We start from the raw sequence: 21507 nt of genomic DNA, 5'->3' as shown, positions 1-21507 counted from the left end.
CTGGGAGAGGACAAGCTGGGAGAGGGCAGGCTGGGAGAGGGCAGGCTGGGAGAGGGCAGGCTGGCAGAGGGTAGGCTGGGTGACGACAGGCTGGGTGACGACAGGCTGGTAGAGGACAGGCTGGGAAGCAGAGAGGGTCTTACCTGAGAAGTCTGCCAGCGCGGAGCTCTCCGGGGCGCAGAGCAGCAGCAGGGCCCAGCAGAGCAGGGCGGGGGGCGGCAGGGGCTCGCAGAGATGTCTCCTGGGGCAGCCGCCCAGGTCCACCATGGTGCGGCTCCGAGCCCCAAGCAGAGCAGCAGCAGGGCCCAGCAGAGCAGGGCGGGGGGCGGCAGGGGCTCGCAGAGGTGTCTCCTGGGGCAGCCGCCCAGGTCCACCATGGTGCGGCTCCGAGCCCCAAGCCTCTGGTGGTGGTGCTGCTGCGCTCGGTAGCCCATTTAACTTACCGGGCACTCTGGCGGGGGCTCCTTGCGATGGCGGCAATCTCTTGGGCACTTCTCCGGTCTCCCACTTCGGCATGGGAGACCGGCAACGTCCTCCGCTTCTCCCGGGGCTCCCTCCAGGCCACTAGAGCCCCGCGTGGGCCGCCATACTTCTTCTCCTGGGCCGCCGTCCTGGCGGGGGCTCCTTGCGACGGCGGCAATCTCTTGGGCACTTCTCCGGTCTCCCTCTTCAGCATGGGAGACCGGCAACGTCCTCCGCTTCTCCCGGGGCTCCCTCCAGGCCACGGGAGCCCCGCGTGGGCCGCCATACTTCTTCTCCTGGGCTGCCGTCTTCCTTCTTACCCCGGGCTGCGGGGGGCGGGCACTTCCGGCCGGCCGCGCTAGGATTGGCCGGCCGGCTAGTCACTTCCGGTTCGCCGCGGGCAGCGCGGCGGCCCGCCTCAGCTACTGCAGGCGGGGAGTGAATTCACCGAGGGGTGGGCTCCCTCGAGGTGAAAGAAACAATAGCGGCAAGGTCCCTGGGCGCCTGCCAGGGGACAATTAAATAACAAATAAGCGAGGTGGGCACTCGCTAGGGCAGAAAAGCGATATGAAGCGCTCAGGGAGAAATATAAGCGCGTCCAGCGCTATGCAGGCACAAATAAAGCGCAATGGGGTTCGGGGCGTTCCCGAGAATTGGCTTTCGGCTGACGTAGCGTGACGTAGCCAAAAGCCAAAATTCTCGGGAACGCCCCCGAATCTGGTCCGGCATTGACGGACAGGCCCGTCTTCCAATGGCTAGCCTCCATTTATGGAGCTAGCCAATGAAAGACTGGGGCCGTTCATGTCTCCCCTACTATACTCATTAGGTTTTCGCCTGCGCGAAAAAGCTGCGCAGAGCGCAGCTTTCGCCAGGCAAAACCTAAAAAGTCCATGTTAGCCCAATTACTTCTCACCCCGGACCAACATATACAGCTTAGGGTGCTGTACTTCCATCGAAAGCGCCTCGGGTCTTCTTGGGGGTTATGAAGCGCTACACAAATGTCTCAGCATAACAATGTAAACGTGTATGAAGTATACATTTATTGCGGCAACACTGAAGCTCTTTTGCTGGTTTATTTCACTGGATTTCAAAAAGCCCACTATATATTTTCAAATCGTTTCTAACTAAAACTTTTGAGCGGCACGATGGTGCAGGCGCGTGACATGTTTTTTTGAGATGAAGACTGTGGCTAACAGTTCTGGTGCACGCGTCTAGACTTTCTGCTCTCCGCACGACTCTTGGACACAGACGTTTTAAGTGATGGGCAAAGTGGGCTCTGGCCCAGGGCCCCAGCATTATAGGGGGCCGCCTACATAAGCAGCTCTGCTTTGCAGAGAGTCTTACCCTAGTGACCTTGAATAATTCTTAAACAGATTGTTTTAAATCCCTTTTTCCTTTAAATTTATTTTTTTATGTGGGTGATGTTTGACAGTCTATTACAGACGTTTTTCAGAGAAATGTATTCATGTTTCATGCTCATCCATAAAAAAAAGTTTCTTTTAGTTCAAAACAGGACCTCATATATCAGAAATGGTAGGGTGTCACAGAGATTATTTGCAGTAATATTAGTGAGCTGTTCCTGTGTTACAATATCACAAAAAAAGTCACCATCTCTGAATATTAGATGTAAACACATTTAGAATTTAGACCTGTGTCTGTGCAAAGAGGGCATGAAAGAGCCGAAACTGGATTATTATTTCGAAGCCGTTCTGAACAGGGGCCCCCAAAATCCATAAAATGTCCCTGTTCTTGGAGTTTGGCGTCACATTTAGGACGACTCTGGCCAGCGGGGGATCCGTCGGTTGGGACACACAGAGGGTTACCAAAGACTTCCTCCCTTCCAGAGGCCTCCTGCTGCACCTCGGACAGGGGTATAAAGCAGGGGTCACGGAGAGCGCCAGAAGTCCGCCCGAACCTGGAGGAACCATGACCCTGCTGCTCCTGTGCGCTGCCCTCGCCCTGCTCCCGGCCACGCCCCTCGGGGGCCCGCTGCCAGGTCGCGCCAGAATGGTGAGATGAATGATAATAATAGCTGGTTTTCAAGTATATGTAGCGCCTCATGTTAAACTTTCTCCGTTTTTAAGCGCTCCAAATAATTCCTTTATGTATTAACTTATGTGTCGTCTTGGTATGGATTTAGGGGTTTCATGTATGCTTTAGTGGCTCCTTTTGGTAGGTTTAGGTCGCTTTAAAGGGAAATACAAAATCAAGGACAGAATTCGACAGTCCTTCAAACGGCAAAGAGAGGGCAGTGGGCGGATGGTGTAGGCCAGGTCGGATCTGCTAGCAGAGGTGCGCGAGCCACTGAAAGGCCACGCCGGATCCCGCCTGGCCCCCCTCTAGCGCCCCTCGGACCGTCGAACCCAAAACGAGCTTTAGAGGGTGGCTTCTACCTGCTACCCACACTCTCACCTCAGGGGCTAAGAATTAACGTCAAAGCATTAACCTCCGATACCAAACAGGCAAGGGAAAGAGATTTCCATCTAGTGGCTGAATTGCCAAATGCGTAACAAGAAACCTGGCATTCAATCCGACTTTCCTATTTAACCAAGTTGTGTGATCCTGGGCAAATATTTTATTTTGCCTAACCATATTTTTCTTCATTATCGAATCCAAGAGCACGTTCAAATAAGTTCAGGATCAGTGCTGTACAAAACCCTGTTGTGTTTGTTTTAATGGACTATCAGGTTGCTCAATCTTTAGTTAGAACCTAGGCCACATGAAGGGTACACAAAAAATAACTTGGCTCTTAGTTACGCAATGGCTTTGTCGTGTGGGCAGGGCAGATGGGTGAAAATGTTTTTAAGTTCACTTTTAATAACTATCACTTTTAATAAATGGCTCAATGCAGTGATACAGTCTGGGGCCTTATTATAGAAAGTGCACTAGGGGTGCAACAGGCATGTGTGCCCCCGGGGCACCTTGGTATTACAGAAGGGGCCGCCGACGCCTTTGCGGCCCCAGGTTCAAATCATGCCCTTGGCTCAGCATCCTGTAGATCTGTTATGAAGCTCACTTATGCCAATGCTTTGTTTTGTCCTGTCCCTCTTATCAGTTCCTTACTCTTCCTGTTTCCCTTTACTTCCATCATCTTACCACCCTCTCCTTGCCCCTCTGCCCCAATATTGTACAGGCGAAAACGAGCTGGGGCACAAAATAGATGATTCAGGCGAGGGGGAGGAGGGGTCGCTGTGTGTTCCCAGGCTGCTCTCTGCTGGGAGGCAGTCAGCTTGGTCTGATTTAGGACCACAGAGAGACCCCACCCATCGATATTACCAGCCTTAAAAAGAGGCGAATGAAACAAAGAAATTTAAAGCTGTATGGAGGGGGGGGGGAATACAATACTATGGCTGAGCGAGTCCGAATATTTAGTCGGCGACAAGCCTGGCTCTGACCCTGGCACTGTCGTGTACAGGTCTAAGGATTCACATTTTGGTGACTGGCTTTGGCCTTGCTGGGGTAGAAGTTGCACACTGCTGATGCGACAAACCCTAACTGGTGCTTGTCTTTAGGCAGCTTGAGACGCAGCTCCTGAAGCGTCAGAATGAGTCTGTGCTGTCATTGGAATTGCCCAGGAACCCCAGTGGCATCACTAACCTTCAAGATAGTCGACAGGCCACCAATACTCCCACTAAATTCATTCTTGAAATTATCAGCTGCAGAGAAGACTCTGAAGCTGAGGCACTTCTATATGCAGGCTAGAGTGATTAGTAAACATTGCTGTGTGGTGAGAGTGTGGATGGAGCTGGAGCTTATAACACCCTGCATTGAGATCAAGGTTTGGTAGGATGCAACAAACTGTTCGTTGGCCAATGCTGTAATGATGGTCACCATGGCTACAGCCAGGACTGCTACATGTGTGAGTGTGTAGTGAGTTGTGAGCTGTGGGTCTCTGGAGTGTGACAAGGATGTCAAGGGCCATGACTTTCACTGAAGCCCCTGTGTATGTGAGCTGAGACAGTCACAGTGTTGATGGGTACTTAGTCACAAACTGCATTTTAATGTACTTTTAGTGGTACTACAAAATACTGTTCACAAACCTATTAGTGTAAATCCCCACTTTCAATTCTCATTTCTTTTCTATGGAGCGATCAACACGCATGCCAGTCTATTAATTATTAGTAAATGTGGGAGAGACCAGAAGAGTGGATACATGGGATGTAGTTTCTACAAAATGAGCGGGGTTTAGGGAGGAGTAAGAACAAGTTATGGGAGTCTATTGAGGAATATGAAAGGGGTGTGCACACAAAAAGAGTAAATGCATTGCTATTTACAAACTGCATTCTAAAGTTACTACAGCGAAAACTGACCCGAAACAGTAGTAAATATGCTCCAATTCAGCACTGGAGTAAGTCCAGCACCACACATGGCCAACCACTGGAACTGCAATAACTTCGCATAAAAATCATTGAAGTAAAGATGAGTATTTTGTGGATTGGAACATATTGGATTTGGCCCTAACACTGAAAAACACTTTTGTAGCTTAGCTTGTGCGATGAAAGGGCTCAAAGAAATTGTACACAGACATGCTTGTAAATGGACTGGGAAGCTGACTGAATGGGGGTGTGGTGCTATAGTATTCGGATGAGTCACTTTCCTATTTTCTCATGGTTTAATGTTGGTTGGTAACTAAATGTGCAAATATAAATATTTGCTAGTTCTGTAAAGCAAGATTAGGTATTTCCCCTGTTCTGTAATCTCCTGTGTATGTTAGAGGACATATACTTGATAATGTATGAAACTTATTATTGTTGCTGTGTTAACTATTTAATAATATATATAAATGTAATTTAAAATTAAAACAATATCCGAAAATAAAACATTAAAAAAATATATATATTCACAACCATTTTAAAAATTGTAAAATTAATGTATCAGTGTTGTTAGTTTTATTACTTTTAAATAATTCAATACATTACATTTCTTGAATACTGGTACAAAATTCAAAAATATATATTTTAAACTTTAGATGAGGATTTTATGAATTTAAACTTTAGATAACAAACTTCTATTTAATGTAATATATTTAAATTAATTAAATATTTAATTCCAAATAAGTTAATAGTGCTTTAGCATCTTTTATTTTGTTCTACATTTAAAATAAAAATATCACATTAATTTGCATTACTGTTTAACATTACACATATTTTTAACAATTTTTTCAAGTCTTAATAAGTGTTTTTTACTTTTCCCTATACTTTACCATAAAAAGATGCCTGCCACCGGGGCGGTTTTCTCCCTTTCGTAAAGTATAGGCAAACTGTAATGTCAATTCCCCACAAAAGCGTCTGACTGCTAGGGCTCAGATGTGGACGCAAGTGACGTTTTGCTGGCTTCTTTATAACTCTCCATGCAGTTGTTCATCAATTATTCTTACTATCAGAAGCAGTGGTTTCATACCACATGACAAATAAGCCCCACATTTTTCAACCAGCATTTCCAATGGATTTCGTGTTAAAGTGTGCCAAATGCCTCTATGGTGACTGGATGTTTGCAGAGCCATTGAACGTGCGAAACAGCGTAAACGTTATGGTTCCGGTAAAGCCACAGTACGCATTTCGATGTTCCTGACAAATGCAACATCTTCCTCTTCCAAGAAGTACTTGTCCTAACTCCTCTCTGGGCTATGATAAAGGGTTTGGTGTCCCTTTTCCTATTATCTAGTCTTTAGCCGGCTAGTGATATGAAGCCCAGTTGGTGCCTATATGTGCCTTGTTAGCACAATAATTCCCCGAGCTTTGTTATTTGATGTTGACGACTACCTTATCAATTGGTTAATGGTTTTAAAGTCGAGGCTAGCGAGGTGTGGTATTTCACAGTTATGTTTATTTTCCCCAGGCACAGAGTTGGCCCCTTGGCAAAGGATGGCATGGTGCTTCGTGGGAGAAGAAACACCACCTGGGTAATTATTCAATGCCATACGGATGCTTGAGGGAGAGCTTATTGTCACTTTATTTTCTCATGTCAAAGTCCCATTATCCAATGCCTCACTTTAAAATATCATTGATTTGTTGTTGTAGAATGGTACGATGCGCAGAGGGAGTACGGATCTGGGGAGGAAGACCCTGAACCTTCAACTCAAATCCTGAAAGTTAATGAAGCTTCTGGTGAGTCCTGGTAATGGATGGCTAAGAGCGAGGGCGATGGCTGGGAGCAATGGGTGGATGTTACAAAAGATCTGCAAAGTGCCATGATGACTGCTATGGGTAGTACTTGACTTGAGCTAGTATTTGCCAGTGGTCGGCACCAGCACTTATTAGTCCTGACCCGTTCACATGGACTATAGCTAAAATGTCCTTTAAGTCTGCAACCCTATTTACCTCTCTTGAATTGGGGGATCTCTATCATGCATTACAACTATTTTCCTTACTAATTCTTCTTGTATGAATCTAAACTTGTAATCTAGTGCTTATCTTTTGAGATCCGCCACATATTCATCAATTGGTGTGTTAAGTTCCTGTTTCCACTTTAAGAATTTGCGTCAAATTATACCACTACCACAAGGGAGAGGGAGAAGTATATACTTGTTTGCCTTCCCAATAGTTAAAAAATTTGCAACAACAATAAAATGAGTCTTCTACCTATATATTTTCTGTCTTTTCCGTAACCTTATTTTGTTGCTGTTCAAAGTGGAATTGATTTGGAGAACACAAGTCGGCCGATTACGATCGAGGTCGGAAAGCCCCTGACCTTCGGTCAGAGGCTTTCCGACCCCAATCGTCGGTTTCAATTCTGACTGGCTGATTATGTATCAGCCGGTCAGAATTAAAAACTGGCCAGTAATTTCAGATGGATTCCGACGGACTAAAGGAGCCTGTTAGCCAGTCGGAACCGGCTCGTAATCCCAAAGTGCGGGCCTGTCCGTCTTTGGGATTATGATGCTCGGTTTCCGGAATGGTTTTCATGCCGGCCTATGCAACATGGAAACTATGTCGGAAAATGTGTTTGGGGGCCCTCAGCATGGCCCCCTTGTGTGTGGTGCCTCCCGTTGATCCCTTCACCTCGTGGTAGGCACTTTGAGGTGCCTGGGACAGGGTGCAAGGATGAACAGCACCTCAAATTTCCCTATGGGAGAATGTATTAGAGCCGGTTTATGGTCATAATGCATGCAACCATAGGGAAATGTAGGAGTGCAACCAAACAGTGTTCGGTCGCATCCTAATTAGGTGGTTGGGACCACTGACCGGAGGTTGGTCGGTCCCAGGAGCGACTTTGTAATTAGGCCTGAAATGGCTGAAATATTCAGAATATAACCTCAGTTGCTCTTCTCCTGTCTTCACTGTTCTCAGGTGAATCTCCCTTTGGTTGGCCACCCCTTGTATTTGGTGACATCGCAGTGGACCCCCTGGGAAACGCAGACCGATGTGCCTCCGACCGGTGCCGCTGGCCCAGCGCTGCCAACGGGCAGGTGCTAGTGCCCTTTCAGATCTCTCCTGCCTACTGTAAGTAATAAGTCATTGTTTGTTTAACAAACGTTTATGGATTTTAAGTTGTTCCTACAATTGGATATTATTCATGAAAAACCTGGTCTCATCACTTGCATGCAGTCCCAAAAAAATAAAACGTTGATTAACGTTTCAGACTGACTGATGTCCTGTGACATAAAAAGTATTATTATTAAAGGATTTATTAAGCGCATCCTCGTCCCCTAAGAGATATCCCAGCGGTAGACCTCTTACCTCCCATTTCTAACCTTCACCAAATCCACCCATTCTGGATTTCTTGATTCGTTTACAGTATATCAAAGCCTCAATAGCAGAGCAGAGATCCCGAGTTGGCTTCTAAAATGTAACTCTGTCACATAGGATTACTGGGCCATTGTCATTAAGTGCTCTATTTTGTCTGCATTCATTTTTAAACAATATGCCTGCAACCACACAGCTGCTTCATAGAGGCAGACACTTGAATTCCCCTGAGTCTCAGAGTACTTATCATCCATGGAAATAATCAGCTGAGTATCACCAGCATACATAAAGATCTCAAGGCCTAACGCCTTGACAGTCCAAGGTGACAAATAGATGTTAAACAAAGTCAGACTTGGGGAGGATCCCTGAAGAACTCCACATTTCAGTCCCTGAGGGCTAGGTTTAAAATGGGGCAGCTGTACCAAATTAGATATTTACTTAAAAACGAACTAAACCACTGCAAAGTAGAGGAATGCAGATACATTTCATGCAGCCTATGAGGCAAAAGGCGATGAGACTCTGTGTAGAATGCCGCAGACAGATCTAAAAGGATCAGGGCTGCTAATTTGCCCCCATCCACGAAAGATCTAATACTATCCAACACCACCAATGTCAATGATGTGGACATTTCTGTGATCATATGGGCATGAATTAGAAAATCAGAGACCCATAACTGCCACTACTGCAGCCCATACCCAGCTGTGGCTATTGCAGGTATAGCATGGACTTTTAGCCTGCTCTTTGGCCTGCAATCACATATGGTCAACTTAAGTGGAGCTTCAATGCCAACAGTTTCATTGAGTTTGTCATAAATAATGTAGACTGCCTCTTTAGGTGTGCATGCTCTTGCAATAATCTTGTGAACTCACAACTAGTGTTTTGACTTGTTTCTCTGATTCTCTGTTCCTATTAGCCCCGAATGAGCGAGCAGTGATAATGGGCGCCATACAATCATTCGCCGCACGCACCTGTATTTCGTTCAGACCTCGAACAAACGAACGCGACTATCTCTTCATCGAACCACAGAATGGGTCAGTATGTGTGCTTCATGGGGCATTTTCAAGAGAAGTGTTTGATGGGTATTTCTCGACAGCCCATGTGATGGCACAGTGTCTGATAGGGCATTGTTGGCATAGTGCCAGATGAGACATTTTTGTGACAGGTTGTGTGATTGCAGTTGATGGCAGTGTCTAATGGCTGATTCTCAGGTGAGTGCATGTGTATATGTGAGTGATGCTGTTTGACATCAGCACATCTGATAGAGATGTCTCTATTGGAGAAATGAAGAATATATAGCAACTGTATAGCAATCATTGGAAGCCCTAAAAAGATAAGGACAATGTACAAGGTTGTAAGTACTGCATAAGCATAGTGTGGCTTTACTGGAATGAGTCAGGTAAACTCAAAGTTGGGCTAACACAACTTGAGTATAAATGATAATCGAATTGTGGATCCTGCGGGCTTGAGATACTAAAAGGATAGAATTCTCAACTAATCCCGGCAGGGCTAGTCTGGCCGAGGTGGGCAGCGAGCATTCCCCCGGTGGGCCGGGGTGGTGTGGGGAGGTTTTGTTACAGTGGGACAGTTTTGCATTGATTCACAAGCCAATAAGTGAAGGACTCACTTTGCACTGTTAGTAATAGGCATATGGGGGTTATCAATAGAGGAACAATGGGCTCTCTATGTCAGGAGTGGCAACATAAAGAAACTTATTACGTAAGGAGGTTCACTAAAACACCATTAGAAAAGAAGGAAAGGTATGCAGTATTTACGTAGGGTTTCATTATTGAAGTGGTGAGAATCTGTAAAAGGACATCCTTGGACACATATATTTCGCCCACTACCCTCAATTCCATGTCTTGAAGGGCAGTCAGGCCTACAGGTAGCCGGGTGAGAGTCTAGTATAGGCGAGCAGCCAGTGTAAGAGTACTCATCACAGTGCGCCCTTCCACCTCTGCAGATGTTCATCCTTCATTGGACGGATCGGGGGTCGTCAGGTGGTGTCTTTACAGAGGAATGGGTGTATCTCCACCGGCATCGTGCAGCACGAGCTCCTCCATGCCCTGGGCTTCCACCATGAACAGAACCGCAGCGACCGTGATGACTTTGTCACCATCTTCCTCCAGAATATAATGCCGGGTAAGTCTAGATGGTGCAAGGTAACTAAGCTGGGTTAAAACTTGATCTATTCTGTGCCCTGTAGATGTCATAGAATATATATTGATTTTATTTATCTGGGTTTGGTGAACTGCTGTATTCTGCAAATCTGCTTTTTTGGGATGCTATGAGGGCGAGGGTATATGGGCAAGGCAAGGGTTATGAAGTCTTATGGTGAAGTCATTAGCTGGAGGCAATGCCAAGCCTATCACTGTGACAGTGTACAAAAAATGTTCCAGAGTTCATCTTTATATTGGATAGATAAATATAAAAGGTACAAATAGAACAGCCACAATGACACATAAACCGGTATTGCTGGACCAGCAAGCTCAGGTCCTGGTTAAAAAAAACATAAGCATAAATTGCAGCATAATGGTGTAGGTGTAAACCAAGTTTTACAACAGCACACGATTGACGATATCAGCAAAGTATGTCATTTGCCATTTTTCGTCCTTTTCACCCTATAACCCATTTTATTATCGTTTTAAATTTTTTGTGCGGAGTCTTGGGGGCGGGGCCAAGGTGAAGACAGGCTGGAGTGGGAGTGGGGGGGCATTGCCTTCACTGTGCATGTGGGTTTGGCCGGCCATCCCAGCTGCATTGCCGGGTTGGAGAGAGCAGGCACAATCTCCCAGTCTGTCTGGGAGCGAAAATCATCGGCACCAAGGCCAGTCGTGAAGCTGTTCTCATGCAAGAGAGCGGCTTCAGGATTGGACGCAGGACAGCCTGGGAGCCTGTGCCTGCCTGCAGTGGAGAGGAGAGGAGCAGGTTAATCGCAATCCTGGAGGGCGGCAGGTAGTTTTTTTTTTATTTGTCTCTATCGTCCACCCATCCATCCATCCCCCTGCACCCATCCCTGTCTCACCTCTTTTCCTAAACACAAGCCGCTCCTGAAGATGATTAAGATGTTCACGGAAAGATGGCACCGACAATGCAAACAGATTCCTTGTTCTCTCTGTGCCTCCTATGTTATTCCACATTAAGGGGACCATGAGTTACTCCAAATTGCACAGGACCTTCAGTTGCTTCAGAGAATTCTTCAGTTGTCTTGAGAACGAGAGGCCTCCTCATCCAGCTTTCCTTGTCTCATTCCTTACTATATGCAGTGTGGAAGTACACTTCTTATTAGTACCTTAATGTACTATTTGTCATGATATTATTGGAAACTGAACCTGAGACTTGATTAACTTGTATTTTAATAACATGAACAATGATTGCTTGTAATTATTTTTTCTTAGGCTTGGAATTTGCTTTTCAGAAGGTGAACACCAATAATCTTGGCACACGTTATGACTATGCTTCAATTATGCACTACTCGAGGTACGTTTTTTTAAACAAAATTCAAGATGCCATTGCTTAACAGAGAACAGCGGTTTTTGCATCATGAAATATTACCTAAATGATTTATCGAATCTTGAGAATCTTGGGTTGGATATGGCATCAGGGGCCGCATTATACATGCAGTGCATTTTCCTTCATTGCGCTGGGCGCACCTTTTAAAAAGTTTGCCTGTGCAATGAAGGAAAATGCACTGTATTATGATTAATGCGCTCGCCCCAGGGCAGCCACAAACTGGTGATGCCCTGGGGGCAGTGAATTCAAGTGAAAAACCAAGTGTCTGCTTTGAAGCCGCTTCGTGTTTTTCGAGTGCAGGCGGCACCCGCCTGTACTTTCAAAGGGGATTTCTAGGGGTCCATAGGACCCCCTTTGCTGCTCCAGAGAGCTTCTCTTTGGGGGCACACTGTCAGTTCGCCTCCTGACAGCTTCTTTGTCTCTGTGCTCGCGTTTGTAATACAACACAGGCACAGAGGCAAATTAATTTTTTCATTTGCATGGGACACACCCCCAGGCAAATAAGGGAACGCCCCCTGAAGATAGCGCTGGTGTTTTATGTACACCAATAAGTGCCAGTGCTATTGGTATTACAATAGGCTGCACAAGCATCTGCGCCCTCTTATGTAATAACAAAGTGCCCGAGGGCTTGCAAAGCAGGCGCAAATGCCCGTTGCACCCCCGAAGCACTTTGTGTAATATGGCCCCTGATAGTTACTAGCGAAAAATGCTATCTCCCGTAGGAGAAGCGTCCCCAACGGCCACAACTTTCAATAAATTTCAAATAAATTCCAAGTTTCCGTGTGCTATGTTCATGAAGTTGTGTTTTTTTATTGGTTTCAAATTGATACTATTCTTTCCATAGTATGCACATCTTTCATAATTATTCATTCATTTCTGCCCAATGCATTCCGGGCTTAACGCTTCATCAGGGGACTTTTTTATGGTAGATTCGCTTAAGCGGTACTATAACGCAACCTGCTCATGAAGATATATGAAACGGTTGTATACATTGGAGACCGTCACATCGGCATTGTGGAGAGAGCCATAGTGGCGTGGTGATGGCTGGTGTGTGCAAATCCGCGTTGGTTACGAAATTTCTCTCAACATCAGAGCTACTCTTATTATCACTTGCATATGCCTTCACCGACTCGCCTAAACCGATACACCTATTATTCACTGTCATTCTAACATTTCTAGACGGCACAGATAAAGTATGGAAATGAGATGTAAAGCAAGCGTGTTAAATCTCACTACCGGGTTTTACAAAAAGCGGGCTTGGGGTATCTGCCACTTTCGCTCTGGTGCAACTGCTATACCAAGCGTGTATAAGGGTAAACGGTGAACAAATGAGAATAGTGTCATGTATCATCCCACATCCCCAGTGTAGCCCACAGGCTCCTAAGGACAAGAAAGAACACTGAAAACATTCCTCTTAAAATTCCTCAGTACTCAGGACACTGAAAAATAGAATTTTCTCTCAGGGCTAAAAACTCATTCTGCATTTATTTTCTTAAAATCTTGGTTTTGTTAGACCACCGGATAATTAATTAGCTACTTTTCTGACTTTTGACCATTCAATTGAGTCACAAACACTGGTCAACTTTAAATAATAAATTATTGCACTTCCTAAGTTCAAGGACTGGCATTATACCCTTTTCTCAAAATTTAAAATGGTACGGAGAATAGGGTGGGCACCTCAGCAAAAACTTGGAAGGGAGACTGTGTTGTTCTAACTTTTAGTTTGCCAGCTCTGGTATATACAATCCTGGAGAGGGGAGGTAATGGGTCTGTGAATCCTAATGACATCAACATCCTACCATTGGGCTTTTACTACCAACCGCCCAACCATTTCAAACCACGATGGCGTGCGCCTGTAGGTGAAAACTTTAAGGGTAACAGGGAACCCAGATATTTGGTACCAGTAAGCAACCATTTTAATGTCTTGAGCTCACTAGAAGAGATTGATCGACTGGGCCCATTGGAGTATGGTCAATCTAAAACCCTACCCGTTCGGTCTGAAGTTAGGGGCAATGGAGGCTTAGCCAAGGCAGGAAATGTTGTTCTTTTGCCCACTTTCACTGGTGAAGGCCATACAGATGAGGACCTAGGGACAACAGTTCCAAAATTGGTAGTCCTAATGAATCCAGTGGGCTGTACAGATAACTTCCATCTACACAGTAACACACCTACGGAATCACAGAGGCTATAAACCCCTACTAACACCCCGACATTGGTAAACTATTTTTTTGTAATATTGCTTCATGGAACATTGTGGGCATCTCTTTCAAGCCAAATAATTCTTTGTGGTGAGACTTTATATTGCAATTCAAAGTTTTATGCTTTCAAGAAACCTCGTCAAGGGAGGCGACACATATGAATGGTTATAGGACGTACCACACTCCAGCCATAGATCGTGTAAGTGGTAGGGCTAAGGGTGGGCTATGCAACTACATATCATGCAGCTTAAAAGTAGAGGTAATAACGATGTTTGTTAGTGATCCTTACTACCAAATGGTCATTCTAGAATTGGACACAAAACACTGTATAGTCCTGACCAACTTTTACAATAATATCCCATCTGAAAAAATTGGAAATGTAGTAAAAGGTATGATCAAATCGTTGAAATCTGCTTGTAAAAATAAGGCAAAAGATTTGATGGTAATACTGGCTGGAGATTTTAACTGTGCACCAACGATGATAAATTATGTGGTGTTCTGATTGAAGAAGGGGCATGCTCATCCCACTTTCGACATTCTGTGTTGGAAGAGCAACTTAATGAATACATTTTTAGCCTTAACTTGGGCTTTGTAAACGAATTATGTCAGCCATCCATCCCCACGCCTTGGACATTTAATGGTAGGGGTTTTCCCACCACCATAGATTACATTTTAACATCATGTAATTATGCGCATAGGTTGCACTCATTTACTGTCTCAGATAACTCTCTCAGTGATCATTTTCCACTGTGTTTGTCAGTGATATTACCCGTGAGTAGATAATATTATGGCCTCATTCCAAGTGAATCCAACGAAATAAAAGAATCCCTTCTAAAACGTACTAGCAGCAGGAGACAATCAAACGGATGGTTTGATTCCAGGTGTACTCGGGCATACTCCCTCTTAAAACTCGCAGAAATCTAAATGATGTGAGGAGTGCTAGAGTGGGATATAAAAAAGCTATAAAGGCCAGAAAAACTAACCTGAAAAATGAGGCCTGGGAGACCTTACATAAGGCCTCAATAACGAATGACAGTTCAGCTTTTTGAAAGGTAGTTACATTTCCTGTGTTGTAAAGTGAGGCTGGTCCTTCTATTGAAATTGCAATCGCTGATGAAGAATGGATCAAACATTTCTCTAGAGTATACAGTGGCGAGGGTAACCCTGGTGTGATTTGTTTTTTACTTTGGAAGATTGTAACTTGAAGTCCCCTCCACCCTATTCTGGCCTGTTATTTACCCTGGACGAGGTGGAGCGGGCCTTATCCTTAAGCAGGGGTAGTAAGGCTCCTGGACCAGATGGGGTCCCCATAGATCTATTCAAATCAAACATTTCCTTGTGGGGACCCATTCTGGTTCAGGTAATTACCGCAAGCTGCAGCCCCACCTTCCCATCGACTTGGGTAGAATCTACTATTGTCCCTATCTTTAAAAAGGGGTACAGACAGGACCCTGGTTGTTACCGTCTAATCTCTCTGCTGGACGTAGTAACTAAAGTTATAGGTGGGATTATTTTAGAATGCCTCGAGGACAGGTCAGAGGATAACTCCATCCTAACCAACCTGCAATACGGATGTCGAGCAGGATTAGGGACGGTGGAACTGGGTTTAAATTTGTCTATCCTGGTGGGAAAGTACACGAGGGAAAAGAAGGGGAACCTATTTTTAGCATTTGTGGATCTCACAGCCGCTTTCGACTGTGTCGTCCACAGCAAACTCTGGTCTATTTTATAATTTATTGGGGTTGATGTCCAGATCATTGATTTTCTTAAGCGTTTTTATTGTGATGCCAAGGCGCGCATCCGCAATGGGCTGAGCGTTCGGCTGCATTCCCGATCAGGAGCGGAGTCAGGCAAGGTTGCGTCCTGGCTCTGTTCCTTTTTAATCTTTATACCAATGGCCTGGAAGAGGCCCTCCTGAAGGATAATAATGATTTTCCTCAGGTAGCAGGATGTCCAATTCCAGCCCTTCTTTATGCAGATGACGCGGTGCTGATGTCCCGCACACAAGTAGGTCTATAGAGGGTGCTGGACAGTTTTTAACATTTTATGAAAGATCTAGGGTAAAGAGTAAACTCCTCTAAGGTTTTTATTATGCAATGTGGATCTGGTGTTAAGAAATCTAAAGATATGTTTGTGGCAGGTCAGAAGATCGGGGTAACCAAAAGGTTCTCATATCTGGGAATCCTTTTTGCTCATAATGATATTTGGGCACAAACTTTGGCAGCGAAAAAATTGGTACTCCTTAGAACAACATCTGCCCTTACTAACTTTGCCAGGAAACTTTGAAAAAGGCCACCTGAGAAGCTTGTTAAAATAAGGCAAAGTGTTTCTCTTCAGCAGTTTTTGGCCCAGGGGTCTGGGGGTTCCCTGACTTGCTGTCTATCCAAAGTATTGAAAATCATTTTCTAAGGTACATTTTATAAGTCCCAAACAGTATATCATCTTGTATATGTCACCTGGAGCTGGAACTACCCTTCATCTCTGATTTAATAAAGCTTGAGACTGTGCTTTTATGGCACAGGCTTTGGACCACAGATGAGACTAAATTAAACAGAGACATTTTACTAGATATTCTGAAACTAGAAGGGGTCTTAATGATCCCATGGATAAGGTAGGTCCGCAACTTCTTACTAGATCTTGGTCTTATAGACTGCTTTAAAAAAAACCAAACTATTGGGACAATAACAAGAAAAGAATTACGAAAGGAAGGCCTTGTGTTGCTGGACTCTATTAGATTGTCCTCCGAGATACTGAAATCAACAGTTCTGCACCACTAGCTGATTTTATCCACTTTTAGCCTTCAACCTTATTTGACTTTCGTACCTGGAGTATATAATAGGTTTTTATTAACCAGGTTCAGGATGGAGGTATTTCACAGACTAGTTACTTACCCATAATAAATGATTGGACTCGTAACCTTCGACCCTTCCCCTGTGACAATAACTCCAACCAATCTACAATACATGTGGTTCTTTTTTGTAGATTCTATACCCATGTAAGGAAAATGTACTTAGTACCAGTTTCAAAACTGTTTGGGCTCCGCCAATGTCGACGTGCTCTTCTTGCACTACAACACCTAGATAACGAGCATAGTGTTTTTAGAATTGTAATCTTTCTGAAGGAAGTTCTGAGTCAGAGGAAAAGCATGCATATTTAATCAATTCTAATCAGATAAAGATTTCAATTTAATATTGTCTTAATTAAATACTGTTTCTTAAATGTTGTATTATACTATTGGTTATGTGTAGGTTCCTTTATTTTGTAAATAATGTATTGCCTGATATGTTTTTTAATATTTTCAATTTAACACTGCTTCTTTTTAACCATGTACCATACCAAAGACTATGTGTACATTTGTAGGATATTATTAACTTATGTACTCGTGGATATGTTTTTTAATGCTTTTTCATGTGCTTTTATGATTGTCTGTTATAGCAATCGAATAAAGCTTTCTTTGACTTTGAGTCACAAACTATTGCATTGTCTCCTGAAGCGATACAGAAAATGGTGCAGGAAATGCAATCTCAATTAGGTAAATCGAAGATGAAATCAAGGAAAAGCCTACTAGAAAGACTGGTTAATAATATGCTTTACCAAAAATACATCAAGTTCTGTCTAAAGCCAACATATCTGAGATCAGGTTATTGGACACCCTCGCTACTGGATGTAGATGGTTGTACCCCATCTTGAAATCAATGCAAAGAGTTTGCTTTAGTTTATGGAGATGTACTTAGCTCTTAAGATTTAACAAAATTGGTGTTCATGATTAATGGAAACTAACATTGACTCCAGCTCACATGCTGCCATCAACATGCAGTCTTGTCAAATACTCTTACAATGTATTTGCAAGATGACCAGCCTTTTCACGTAGAGTGTTCACCGAGGGGTCATTGCCTCTAGGTTGACAAGGCACAATAGTAGAAGATTGTGTTGCATCTGCTCATACTTGTGTCTTGTTACAGGGATGCCTTCTCACGCAATGGGATGCCCACCATTTTGCCCAAGCCTGATCCTAATGTCCCTATTGGGCAATCTCGACAGTTCACCGAAACCGACATCACAAAGATCAACAGGTTGTATTGCTGTAAGTAAACAAGTGCGTCATAAGCGACTCACTTCATGTAGTTTATGTTGCTTTGTAATTTATGGAATGGTGTGGGGACTACTGTAATACCTGGAGGCACCCAGGGAGTGTGCCTTCTTTATACCTCAGTATTAAACTATTAGTGTACCCAGCATTGTCACTTGGTGCTAATAATATACGTCATGTTATTTTATGGTTTATCTGTAGAGCAGTGTTCACATTTTGCATGACTTTTCAGACCTGTACTAACTCAATGCTGATCCTTCTTGAAATGTATACTTTGCTTACCTCTGCGTTCATGAGTTTATGGGACATATTTACAAGTGAATGGCGAAGCGTGGCATTAAGCAAAAATTGCTAACGCCATGCTCCGCACTTCTGAAAATGCAGGGATTCGCCTTATTTACAATGTTTTTCCTAGTGCTGGCACTAAACTCAGCTGCCTATCGCCAACGCCGGCACCCTTGCACCATAGTGCAAGGGTGTCTGCGATCAGGGAATGATTGTTAAAGTGCAGGAAGGTGCTCCTTCCTGCACATAAACAATAACTAATGGTGATATGTAACTCCTATCTGTCCTGCATTGTGCAGCACACATAGAAGTTGCAAATTGTAATTTTTTTAATGATTGTTTATGTGCAGGAAAGGACATCTTCCTGCACATAAACACTCATTCATGCCTATTTGCTGCTTCTATGTGTGCTGCACAATGCAGCACACATAGAAACAGAAAAAAAGAGGAGAAATTAAACTTTTTTCCTCAATTCGCCATGTTAAGACCAAGTTTTTCTTGGTCTTAATTTTTTGGAGCTGCCCTATATTTACACCACAATTGTATGTAGGGGCAGCGTCAAAATCAATTAGTGTTGCAGTGGGATTCCCACCGCAATGCCCATTACCCGCCCCTGTCACGCAAAGTGTAGCATGGAAGGGGGCCTTATTTACAAGGTGGTGTTAAGCCACTTAATGTAGTTTAACGCCGCCTTGTAAAGAAAGTGAAGGGATTTTCGCCACAGGAATGTCACAAAAAGTCATGTTCCTGTGGCGATAAGCCCTTGTAAATATGACCTTAAATGTTCTCGTTAGTGTATAGAAAACCTTCCATATCCCTGTCTATTCAATAGCTAGGTATATTGTGATGTACACTGAACAGCTGTAACGCATCCTCCCTTTTCTGCAGGTTTTGTTCTCTCCCTTTACATTTTAACATTCCTTCTACTTTCCACAAGGTCTTGTCATATTGTTTACCTGCCTTGAGGTCATCCTACATTCAATCTTAAAAATCTTCAAAAGCAAGGAAATCTTGCAGTGCTGCTGCCTGTGATGTGATTGGTCTTTGCGTGGGGGTGTGCACTGTTACCTATAGTGCTATAACTGTTCTGTGTGATGCAAGGGAAGCTGCTTGTGTGTTGCTTGTGCTCTTTGTCTTCTGTTTAACAGAAGCTTGCACAAATGCTGCTTGTACTTTGACTGTTCTTTGTGAGTGCAAGGGAAGCTAGCCCTGTTGCCTGTGCTCTCACTCTTGTGTCTGTCTAACAGAAGCTTGCACAGCTGCTGCTTGTGCTGTGACTGTTCTGTGTGAGCACAGGGGAAGTTAACACTGTTGCCTGTGCTCTCACTCTTGTGTCCGTCTAACAGAAGCTTGCGCAGCTGCTGCTTGTACTGTGACTGTTCTATCTGAGCACAATTGAAGCTAGCACCTGTTGCCTTTGCCATCACTCTTGTGTATGTCTAACAGAAGCTTGCGCAGCTGCTCATTGCATTGCAACTGTTCTATGTGTGCGCAAGGGAAGCTAGCCCTGTTGCCTGTGCTCTGAGTCTTCTGTCTATCTAACAGAAGCTTGCACAAATGCTGCTTCTACTGTGACTGTTCTGTGTGGCAAGGGAAGTTAGCTGTTGTCTGTGCTCTCAGTCTTCTGTCTGTCTAACAGAAGCTTGCACAGATGCTGCTTGTTCTGTGACTGATCTATGTGAGTGCAGGGAAACATAGCACTGTTGTCTGTGCTCTCACTCTTGTGTCTGTCTAACAAAAGCTTTCAAAAATGCTGCTTGTACTGTGACTGTTATGAGTGATCTCAGGGGAAGCTAGCACTGTTGCCTGTTCTCTCACTCTTGTGTCTGTCTAACAGAAGCTTGCACAAATACTGGTGGTACTGTGACTGTTCTGTGTCAGCACAAGGGAAGCTGGCACTGTTGCCTGTGGCTCTCACTCTTGTGTCCGTCTAACAGAAGCTTGCAAAGCTGATGCGTGTACTGTGACTGTTCTGTGTGAGCGCAGGGAAGCTGGCACTGTTGCCTGTGCTCTCACTCTTGTGTCCGTCTAACAGAAGCTTGCACAAATGCTGGTGGTACTGTGACTGTTCTGTGTCAGCACAAGGGAAGCTGGCACTGCTGCCTGTGCTCTCACTCTTGTGTCCGTCTAACAGAAGCTTGCAAAGCTGATGCTTGTACTGTGACTGTTCTGTGTGAGCGCAGGGAAGCTGGCACTGTTGCCTGTGCTCTCACTCTTGTGTCCGTCTAACAGAAGCTTGCACAAATGCTGATTGTACTGTGACTGTTCTGTGTGAGCGCAAGGGAAGCTAGCACATGTTGCCTGTGCTCTCTGTCGTCTGTCTGTCTGTCTAACAGAAGCTTCTACAGCTGCTGCTTGTACTGGGACTGTTCTCCTCCTGTGATGGATGCTTGGACACTTGCTGCTCATACTTTACCTCCTCTCCTCTTGTGCAGTACAGTACTCCTAAATGTAGCACACCTCTCGTCTGTGTAAGGGGAGCCTCCTGCTGCTGCTTGTGCTATTACTGTGCAGTGGGCAGGAGGAAGGCATGTACTGCCATTGCACCCATAGTACTTGTTCGGTATGCGCAATGGAAGTCTGCAGTACTGGTGCTGTACTATACTGTCTGTGTATGAAGGAAGCTTGCCCTGTGGCTGCTATCCATACTGTGACTTGAAGCTTGGTAAAATCTTTTCACCATGCAAATGTCAAAAGCATACCAGTGGTAAAACCTAATAATCCGCCTTGTTCTTCCCTCTTGCAGCGAGGGGGGCTCATTCAAGAACTCAACTCTAAAGCCTGCGGGTACGAAGACAGAAAAGTGCTTCAAAGAACTGGACTGTGCATCTGCTAACACGTTGTCTTTGTTCAGCACATACTCAACATTCCTAAATAATAAACCTATATGGACATCTGCCTTCCGGTTCTTGGAAAGAATGTGTGTGTCTCCTGCCCTGTGTTTTAGGCATGCTTGCACCACTTATTTTAGTTTCACGTCAGTGGCAGATTTAAAAGGAGGTCAAAGATGCCACGACCTCTCCCCCTCATCTGCAGCTTATATTTTGTTTCTGGTGTCTCCCCTGTGGGCTGGTGTGAAGTAGCGTGGTTTGGAACTGCAGCTGACCAATGGGGGCCCACGGGGAACCCCTCACGGCTGCAGTACGAGTCCCGGAAGGGGGGGGCAGCAAAGCCTGTGAACAAAGCCACAAGACATGGGTACGGAGGAGCAGGGAAGGGTCAGCAGGAGGACATCCAAGTGAAACGGGCCAGGTCTAACAGCCGTCATGAGGTCGGT

The 21507-nt window shown here is 44.7% G+C and overlaps 1 protein-coding gene across 1 annotated transcript; it reads left to right on the top strand.

The window, feature by feature from the left end:
* Positions 1 to 2336: 2336 nt before the first annotated feature.
* Positions 2337 to 21115, top strand: LOC144753714 (hatching enzyme 1.2-like). Its single transcript, XM_078641304.1, has 9 exons — positions 2337 to 2472; positions 6301 to 6364; positions 6483 to 6569; positions 7752 to 7904; positions 9061 to 9178; positions 10108 to 10286; positions 11543 to 11624; positions 17818 to 17939; positions 20977 to 21115. The coding sequence occupies exons 1-9, from the start codon at positions 2389 to 2391 to the stop codon at positions 21006 to 21008; spliced, it is 921 nt and encodes a 306-aa protein (XP_078497430.1). The 5' UTR covers positions 2337 to 2388; the 3' UTR covers positions 21009 to 21115.
* Positions 21116 to 21507: the final 392 nt, after the last annotated feature.

The sequence above is a fragment of the Lissotriton helveticus genome, chromosome 5_1 (assembly GCF_964261635.1).
Source record: "Lissotriton helveticus chromosome 5_1, aLisHel1.1, whole genome shotgun sequence".
Taxonomy (NCBI): domain Eukaryota; kingdom Metazoa; phylum Chordata; class Amphibia; order Caudata; family Salamandridae; genus Lissotriton; species Lissotriton helveticus.
This window is presented reverse-complemented; position numbering and strand designations above follow the sequence as displayed.